This window comes from Aegilops tauschii, chromosome 2, assembly GCF_002575655.3.
Source record: "Aegilops tauschii subsp. strangulata cultivar AL8/78 chromosome 2, Aet v6.0, whole genome shotgun sequence".
In the NCBI taxonomy this organism is placed as follows: domain Eukaryota; kingdom Viridiplantae; phylum Streptophyta; class Magnoliopsida; order Poales; family Poaceae; genus Aegilops; species Aegilops tauschii.
The window spans coordinates 526306345-526316675 of record NC_053036.3 but is presented as its reverse complement, the minus strand read 5'-3'; the positions used below and the strand labels follow the sequence as shown (position 1 = coordinate 526316675).

Sequence of the window (10331 nt, the reverse complement as noted above, 5' to 3'; positions counted from 1 at the left end):
AGTCATGTTAGTCTACTACAAGAAACAAAGAAATACTTATCCTCAAATTTTGACATAACATATCTTGGTGAAGCATCATATGTTTTGGGCATAGAAATTCACCGAGATAGGAACAATGGAGTCTTAGGACTATCTCAGAAAGCATATTTAGAAAAGGTTCTTAAAAAGTATAATATGCATGCGAGTAAAGCCACACCTGCTCCAATAGTCAAGGGCGATAGTTTTGGGAAATTCCAATGTCCCAAGAACCAGTATGAGATCGATCAAATGAAAGCAGTACCATATGCTTCGGCAGTTGGCAGCTTACAGTATGCACAAGTGTGCACTCGCCCTGACTTAGCTTTTATCACCGGGGTACTCGGTAGATATCAAGAGAATCCAGGCCTAGAGCACTGGAAGATGGTAAAGAAAGCATTGCGTTATGCGCAAGGCACGAAGGACTACATGCTAATATACAGGAGAAGTGATTCCCTATAGATAAAAGGGTATTCAGACGCAGATTTTGTGGGGGACAGAGATGATAGAAAATCCACGTCAGGATACATATTCACCCTCGCTGGGGGAGCTATTTCGTGGAAAAGCTCCAAACAGTCGATAGTTGCATCATCCACGATGTATGCAGAATTCATAGCATGCTTCGAAGCCACGGGGCAGGCGATATGGCTAAAGAAATTTGTACCCGACTTGAAAGTGGTAGATTATATTCACAAACATCTAAAGATGTACTGTGATAACCAGCCCGCAGTATTCTATGCTCACAACAAGAAGTCGAGTAATGCTGCCAAAACAATAGAGATAAGGTATTATGTTGTGAAAGATAAAATCCAGGATCAAACTATAAGTCTCAAGCATATAAGGACAAAAGATATGCTTGCGGATCCGCTAACGAAAGGCTTACCACCCAATGTGTTCAAGGAACACTTAGCCGGCATGGGTTTAAGGGAAAGCCTTATGATTCCTGGATAGGCCCAAAAGGAACATAATTTGTTTCTAAACATAACGTATGTTGTAGCTGTATGATTCTATCGGCAATTAAGCTGTGATGATGAAACATGCTCTATGTACCAATATGTGATGAAACAAATAAACTAGAAAGTATAAAGTTAAAAGTAAAGTTGAGATCAAGGGGGAGAATGTTAGGTTGATCTCTCTCCCGTTCGAACCCAACGGGTCGAACGGGCCCCTGACTCGCGCCCTGATCGGGGACGCCCAACCAAACCATGGTTGGTGGGCCCCTGTGACCCGCGCTATATAAACAGAGGTGGGGGTCGGGGCACGACTTACAAGGTTAATCGCTGCCACAATCCTCACCTACAATCCCTACCGATCTAGGGTTAGCGCGGTGCTCGCGGGAAGCTCCACCACCGCCGCCGTCCACTCTCTGTCCACATCATCACCGGCCCCTACTTCACCATGGCCGGCACTGGACCGAGCTTATCCGCACCTGGAGAAGGTAGGTTCACCGGATCTACTAGCCTACACCGATCCAAGGTCTATCAGTATCAAAGCTACTGCTGAAGATACTGTTAAAAAATCAGAATGATTTGTAGAAGACAACACTCTATACGGTGCAAAATGGCAGCTGCATGCTTTATCAAACGACTGAACATTACCATATACATGACTGGACCGTATGTCTCTTGCCAAAACCTCAAGAAACCAGCTTCTCACAAAAAGAATCAGATATTCAACCCGCACACTAGCGAGAGAGTCGAACGCAAAGTCACAAACTCACATATTTCATCAACACATCCTGGATGTGCATGTTTGTTCAAGGGGAACTACATGCACAAGGTTCTACATGTACATGGTTTTCCTTTTCACAATACAAAATACAATAGATTAGAGTGGTTGATTCAGGATCCAACGGCTGAACATGGCGAAGCACTTCTCAGGCTCATACTCAGGGGCCGTGTGACCGGCTCCCTGAAAACCAAATCCAGAGCAGCAATTTAGAACCGGTTTTCTAATAAACTGTGCCTCCCACCAACACACGCAGAGAAGGTTAAGTAATTTGCTTACCTTTACGGTCGCGAATGTCATGTTGTTGGTGTAACTTACGGTGAATCTGCAAACCCGTGAGAGAAAAATGAAGCAAGAAATCACTGTTAGCGAGTGAAATAAACAGAACATGCAACGAGAAGGAGACGACGGCGACGAACCCGGCAGACTGGCCATGGAGATGCCACGCCCTCCACTCGTCAACGATCGGGAAGCCGAGCGATCTCACCCACGCCTGCGTCCCCAGGTGTGGCACCACCGAATCGTGGTCGCCGCTGCCATGGACACCAAACAAAATCCTATCAGAATGACACTCCATCTTTAAGCTGTATGCAGTAGTAACAGGGCAAAAATGTGAGGACCTGTATACAAGCGCACGGTAGCCGTTGGCCGTGACGTTCCGGTGATACTTGATGGTACTCACGATGTCCCTGGTGTAGGGGACACCGCCATCTTGGCACCTCACCCACTCGTCCACGGTGCCCTCCTTGACGCCGAGGGCGTCCCGGGTGCGCTCGTCGTTCGCCCAGAAATACGACAGGTAGTGGGCGTAGTTCTGATCCATCGGGCATGCATGATCGGGTCAGTCCACGAAACGGGGAACACATACAGGGTAGGGTACTACAGGCATACGCATGATGCTGACTTACAATACAGTCAAGCGGAGGACGAACTGGCGGATGTTTCAGCCGTTTCCCCATTTTGATTCCAGCTGCTTCCTCGCTTAAGATCTTCCTGCCAGCACCAGCCGAGTCGTCCGTCTCCGCGTGCGGTCCAGCAGATGAATAAACGCATTTGTCCCACAAAATATGGGGCAACATAACTTCGGAGAGGAGCTGCAATTGGATTATTTGGAACCGCTGTAACCTTCAGTGATCGGCCATATACTTCATATTTACGGAGTAAAAGTTATCCTGGCTGGCGTGTTCTTACACTATGGAAAGTACCCAGAGCTTTAGCACACAGCACGTTTGTAGGATTCTTGTAGTCTTGCCCTTGACAATGACCCAATATTGTCTGTATGAAAGAAATTTATACTATTTGAGTACTATTTGTATCACAACATAGTTCTGACATACTCCTTCCGTTCCTAAATATAAGTCTTTTTAAAGATTCCACTATGGACTACATACGAAGCAAAATAAGTGAATCTACACTTTAAAATATGTCTATATGCATCTGTATGTAGTTTGTAGCGGAATCTCCAAAAAGACTTATATTTAGGAACAGAAAGAGTATAAGGTTGTATGAGCAGATTGACGGGATAATGGATACAGGCGAGGTTAATTACCTCATATAATTGATCTGATATTATACCAAATCCGTGAGCAAAAGGCACTTTGGAGCTTTCGTCGATCCTTTCACCTGTTGCCGGGTTACCTAATAGATAGCCCTGTTGGTGACGAAATGAACATAAACATGGCATCAGATATATTAACACCACACTCACACACTACCAAAAGCAGGTATATACTGCTAAGAAAAAGATATGGATATAACTGTGTGTCCTCTACACATGCTACGAAAATATTGGAGGCACGGGTTGCTGCGTAGAGATATTTTTTTGCAGAACAAACTATAGCTGATTAACATGGTGTGCTTATTTAAACTGCAAAAAGATAGATATGTTTAGGTTTAGCCATATAATTTTAAAGTTCTATATCGGCTAAAATGGTATATGTACGCCATTGACCATGATCCGGTTAGGCATAGTTATGAAGATCCGTTGTCTATGCTTCGTCAATCAAAAGATGGCATACCAAATTAAAGGATGGATACTTTTTGTTGAGTTTTCTAGCATATTTTACCTTTACCAGTTAAAATGTCATGTGCCTTAATCTAATATATTGCTATATATATGAACGTACATAGCAATGCAATGATTACAATATTTGTAATTTGGATTTTGTACTATATCTACGTTTCATGAACAGACGTAATGTGTGTGGGTTTACATGCTTCTTCCTAGGGGTGAAAACTAGGCAGAATTTTTCCGTCCATTCAGGAAAAAAAACAGAGCATAAATTCATAATCGGAAACGGAATTTACATTACAGAAGCACAATGGATATTTTATAATGGAATGGAGATAGAATGACGTTTTCTGGTGAAACTTCAAATAAAAAGAAAATTTTAGTAAACATATGTGGAGAAATTTCCGCTTATCGGCATAGCCCATTTCATCCCAGCCCATGTACACGTTGGGAACAACCGATTCCTATCCACACACAAAAAATCCCCCATCCCACTAGTCTTGTGATTCTTGTCTCCCGGCTACACACCTCCCACTCACATCCTCTAGGTATGCTCGCTCGTACGCATTTGAACATTTTTGTTATTTTTGGTGTATTTTTCTATATGGTTGTGGGGGTTTTATGTTTCAGTAACCTTTCATTTTCGTATAGGTGTCCGCAACAGGTTCGCTTTGTATTCCTTTTTGGTAATGTCTCTTTGTATTTGTTTACAAGATTTTCATTTGTGTTTTGCTTTCACTAAGAAGATGAATAGATTCAAAGTTTTCTCGCAAAAAAAAAACACTTGCTTCATAATTTGCACTCAGTTTTCATACCTACCGCTTAGGCGTTTTGGGACTCCTAGGCGTTTAGAGTCCACCGGGAGCATCAAAGATCTGGATTTGCCTCGAGAATTTGTAAAGATCGAAGATCCCCTCAAGATCTACCCTTGGCGGTTGAGCTCGTACATTGTGGCCGAAGCTTAACCAGAAGTAGGCTGGACCTTTTTAGTCGTTTTTGACTTGGTGTGCCAAACGTCTCCCACAAATATTAGAGTTACTCCAAGGAATTTAACTTCAGTTTTAATCAACATTGACTCCGAGCCCTTTTTGGTTATTTTTATGACTTACTCCTTTACTTTCTTAGTGCTGACCTTTTTTTTTGCTAGTTGCCATATCATGTAGGTTGTCTCAGGTAGTTACACTCACATATTATTTATATATGCAACTCGCTAAAATAGAAATAATGATTAAAACTTGCAATCTCCTATTCAACCACCCCCACCCTAATCGACATCCTTCATCCTTTAATGATCCGGGAGAATGTGGAATCTTGGGAAGAAAGCACGATCCAAGAAGCAGGAAGCAGTTGCATCCGGTGCACCGGCGAATTAATACAAATTTTAGACATTGTCAAAATATCTAAGGATAATCTATGAAGTAGATATAATACGCATATATACAATCTCACAAAATATTAAGAATCCAAAATTAAACATAGTTTAAAAACAGAAACAACAAATTCAACATTGTTTATGTTAACGGGTCAAATTTATGACCCCCCCCCCCCCTCAAAGTTTACCCGCAGGTTGTGGCCACACAATGACAAGCGTGTGTTCTTTTCCACACATGAAGGGACACCAAGTTTTTTCTTTTGCGTACCTTTCGAGTGAAAATTCAGAATACAATAGCTTTCGGAATGAGTATCCAAAGTATGAATGATTTCACTTCTATGCAACAAGACAATTAAAACTACACATCACTCCACATTTTCCAATGATATTTTCCTTTGTCATTCCTCTAGTGGTGTTGCTACACCGAAGACAGTATTATGTGGCATAACACTGAAGACAGTATTATGTGGCATAGCCGGTAGTGGGTGCGTACATATGTTGTCATCAACAAACACGCTTGTCGTTGCTCCCTTTCATTGTACATATAGACAGTGAAGCCCCGAGACGCCTGTGGAGATGATAGCAAGTGATATGCCACACACTGCATTTAGCATGCCGCCTATCTGAGAAACTATTTTCTCTAGTTGTAATCTAATTTTCTCGCTTAGTTTTTCAGAGAATACACACACAAATTTGCGCACGAGAGAGATAAAAAAAGGCACAACTCAGAAATAAAAGATACTCTTGGAAACAAGCGCAACAACATCCCCATCCGTGACAGCAACACATGCCGTGAGGGGACACCATCCTCTTATTTGTTTCTTTTATGTTGACATACTTGTAAGGATGCACATGTGTTAGCTGCGCTTGGGTTGGACCCATAATTGGATAAATCGTTGGGATGTGTATGTGTTGGTGACTTGGACCGGACCCATGATATAAGCTAATGATCCTGACACATGGGACCTCGGGGTGGTTGCGATCCAGATTGGCCTATACTATAACGATGCCCCATAAAACAAACACAATAATGAATGAAATCTTGTGACAAGAGTGGCGAGCCATCCTAAACTCACTATAGAAACACCATAATAATTGTAATTGATGAATAGCAAAGCCGATAACGATATATCACCTTCACGTACACATTTCTGATGCGTGTTTCACGACAGGCAAGTTTTTAGCCACATGTATTATTCCATAGTCTCTTGTGTAGAATTGTGAGAGTTACGGTAGGTACCTTGAGATTAAGAAGGGGTCTCCTTCCAACTTCATTACCTGTAGGGACGAAAGCATAAAGATGACGCCATCCGTAAAAAAACATGAAGATAGAGTTGAACTCAGTTAATACTTTTTTTTTCATTTTGAGATGGCTCACCACGTTTACCTTGTGGTGAAATCAGCGAATACAGTCAACTATAAACGCATGCTCAATATACGTGCAAATATACAGCAACTGTCCATACCTTGGGAAATCTTTTGTGCGATGAATGGTACAATTTTTCCAGCATACGAGTCTCCCCCGATGTAGAGAGGACTTGATAAAAACTTGGGATGGTCCCTAATCCACTGGACAAGGTCACGTGGATCAGACAGTAAGAGAGATGCAGCCAATCAATGCGTGGCAACAAATCAAATCAAATCAAATCAGTTAGGTTAGGTAGCACCTTGATGAGGAAATCATGTAGCTGCAGTGAGGTAGATACTTCCCCAACATGGTAGCCTTTGGGTTGTTTGGAAAAGGAAAATCCTGCCCCGGCCGGCGAATCAACGAAGAGGATATGCGCCACCTGAAATGGAAAATACAGAATTGAGCGTGAATTTGCAGTACGGACGGCTAATTGGCTAGCTGCAGATTGCGAAACATGACCGATCGACGACCTTGGTCCATGAGTTGGGATTGATTTCCAGGCTCGGTATGGTGCCATTGTAAGGCTCTACGACGAACTTGAATGGACCTGTAGTTGCGGTTGACATGTGTATGCATCTGAGTATGATATGACGTAGAGAGTAATGGCCTGAGAACGCAAACAAAATGTACCGATCTCGAACGCGAGGCCGCTGAGTACGGAGCAGTGGTCGCCGCCGGTGAGCCAGAGGAGGAAAGGGGCATTCTCGCCGCCGGCCTCGGACTCGACGAAGTAGTAGAACAGCTCGGTGCCGTTGTCCTCGTCCACCTCCACGTACCTTGTAATTAAGCAGCAGCAGGTTATAACCAATGGAGTCGACCAAGGAGACAAGGAGATCCCGCACATCGGCACCTCCTACCGCTTGGGTGCGTAGAAAAACTTGAGTAAAGAACAGAGTGAGAAAATGGGCACCCGGTCTCGAGGTGGAAGGGGAGGGGGGCCTGGAACCCCGGGAGGCTGGTCACCACCTTGGAACTGGAGGCTGCGCCGGCGAGAGCGAGCTGCCTTGTGGTAAGTACGATGCAGAGGATCAGGCGGAGGAGCAGGAGCAGCCGCCCGCTCATTGTGGTGGTCAACCGCTTCCTTTTGCTCTGTTTTAGTTTTTAGTTTTTTGCGAGTTGCTCCGTTTTGTTGTTCTCTAGAAAGAGGCTGAGACCTAGTGCTTCGAGAGCATATCCTGTACTCCCAGTGATGGAGTACTCCGGCTGCACCGTGAGCAGCACAGTCGTTGGATGAGAAATGCAGGTACTAGATGTAATGTGGACGCCTCATCCTATGAATTTTGCATAAAGCCCCCCATATAGGTACAGAATAATTAACTTACCCATACTCTAGTCTAACTTCAAAAGATGTGGCGCTCCAATTTTGGAACAGAAAGAACATGTCCATCATGTGCGTCGGTAGCTTCTTTTTTCACACTGATACATTCATCCAACACGTATATACACGACAGATTTCCCTATACTAATGACATAAACATTTGGCAAGTTGTTTTCAGAAGGTAAAACTAATTTAAAGAAAAGAAAGAGTTAGTAAGTTCATGAACCAAGATCTTTGGACTCATAAATTCTGCACCAAAGATGCACAACAACATCAGCTATATTAACCACCATTGTCAACTTAGAAGGCAACACAACTACAACCATCTCGCCATTTCAAAGCTCATAGTACGACATCAATATCATGAGCGACACGCGTGATAAAACACATAAATCTACCATGAAGCACATAACTAGAGTTGCATCCCAATATTTACAACCAAGGCATAGCAAATTAACGGGTATACATATATTGGACCAACATATTCAACCAGGTGTACTTGACCTAGGTCCATATATCACATGAACGAAGGAACTTTTTCATCCATTATTTAATGGAAGGTAAAGGGTGTCCGCTCCAATGGGTTGCGCTGTGCTCCAAAATATCAAGCAAGTTAAAGTGAAAGAGTTGCAAACATACTCAACATGTTTTCATCGATGATATATAAATACCGTTTGAATTGTCATATCCGTCTTGGTAAGTATTACAATTTGCTGATTTTGAACCTTTGTAGATGCTACTTGCTCTGCAAACAGGAAGAAAAGCGAATTATTATGAAAACATGACAAACGATATACTATTTAAATTATGGTCTATTTACCTTTTTCCAGAGTGCAGCAGCATATATTTAGCAATGCATCAAGGCATGTCATGACGCATAGCACAAAAATGCTAAATCTGTTGGAATGCAATTCCATTATTTACACCTGAATGAGGAAGACAAAAGAGCTAATACATTTAATTCAGTCAACCAAAACAACTGCTATAAGTAAAAAAACATCTGAATGAGGAAGACAAAAGAGCTAGCAAATTTAATTCAGTCAACCAAAACTACTTGTAAAGTAATTATTTTTTACACCTGAATGAGGAACCAAAAGACCAAAACTAGTTCTGAAAGAAGAATCCTTTGCGCTATGGCTTTTCTGTTGTTGTGTCAGGGTGATGAGTGATTACAAGGTGGATATGATCAACAATGGGATGCAAGAGTTCTTCGTCCACTTCCATGGGCCCAACGATAGTAATGCCCACCAATCGCATCTCATCTGCTGCTTAATTTGCTCCTTCTAATTAATTAGCTGCAGACTCATTCCTTAAATGATGATATTTTTTTATTTTTCTTTCAGATATTTGTTCCCAACTTTTTTTTCCTTCCTCATATTTTTTCTAAACCAAATCTACCTGTTACTATTTTAGCTCCATTCTAATTGGCATGGTGGTCATAGTAGCAGAGGAGGATGAAATGGAATCAACTGTCCTAAAATTGCTAGCCCCACTTTTTTCAGAACAAACAAACAATAATGTTCAGGCAGTAGCTTAGTTATTTTGGACTATTCGATCTTCACCCATATATAGGATTAGGATGAACATGCGGAATAGGAAAGAACTCTGAACCAAAACTTGCAAAAAATGGATGTTCTGCTGCATCTAGCTTCTCTTTTCTTTTTGTTTCCTTTCTTTCTAAGCAAAACTGTCTTGCTTATCCATACCAGCCATTTTCTCCATTCGTTGTGTCAGAACGATTGATTCTAAAATATAACCAAGGATCTGACTACATGGGAATGGACTTGCTATTATTAACCTCCATTAATTTGTAAAGGTGCTAGATGCTTCATGCACCTCACACCAAAACTACTTGTCCTAAGTTTCTGAATTTTTTTCTATACGCAAGTTTGCTGACATTTTACTTTGGACTCAGTTGAAATTACTTCGAACTCATCTCGAGCCAGAAGTTGCTGACATTTTTCTATGAGTAATTTCTCAAATATGTAGTCAACACAAAAAGAAATAGCAAGTTGTTTCAGTGACTATTTTTCCTGCGCCCTGATGCAGAGAGATATCACCAAATTTTACACAGAAAGGAGCTACAAAGGTTGCAGGTTCGGGATGATGGATTAGAACCAAAATACATAATAAAAAAACAAGGTTGTATCATCGAAAAAGATACCTGAAGGCCCAATTTCTCGGCGGATGGCGCAGGTAGGTGCCGGGTGTGGTGAGGGGGTGGCGCCGAGGTGGGAGAATGGCGGCACGGGGCTGGGACGGATTGTCTGTTGTACGTCGGAACACCGCGAGGTCGCATCGTAGCCGCCGGTGAGGTCGCGGCGCAGCACACGGCGAGGTCCGCCGCCGCAGCCCCGTATCCCTATATGTTCGTGTAAGCTTGGGGCATCACAGGTTCGAGAAGCGCTGCACCTATTTTGTACTTACCTGAGGTGGTTTTTGAAAAAATTGATGGGTGGGGCGTTTGGTTTTCATC

General features: G+C 42.5%; 1 protein-coding gene across 1 annotated transcript; it reads right to left on the bottom strand.

The window, feature by feature from the left end:
- Window positions 1–1564: 1564 nt before the first annotated feature.
- On the bottom strand, window positions 1565–10208 carry LOC109772213 (serine carboxypeptidase-like 19). Its single transcript, XM_020330906.3, has 15 exons — window positions 10020–10208; window positions 8676–8781; window positions 7448–8600; window positions 7168–7313; window positions 7008–7084; window positions 6794–6916; window positions 6593–6695; window positions 6367–6404; window positions 3293–3394; window positions 2935–3018; window positions 2652–2837; window positions 2364–2557; window positions 2163–2276; window positions 2023–2068; window positions 1565–1926 (listed from the first exon to the last, which is right to left on the bottom strand). The coding sequence occupies exons 3-15, from the start codon at window positions 7597–7599 to the stop codon at window positions 1843–1845; spliced, it is 1449 nt and encodes a 482-aa protein (XP_020186495.1). The 5' UTR covers window positions 7600–8600; window positions 8676–8781; window positions 10020–10208; the 3' UTR covers window positions 1565–1842.
- Window positions 10209–10331: the final 123 nt, after the last annotated feature.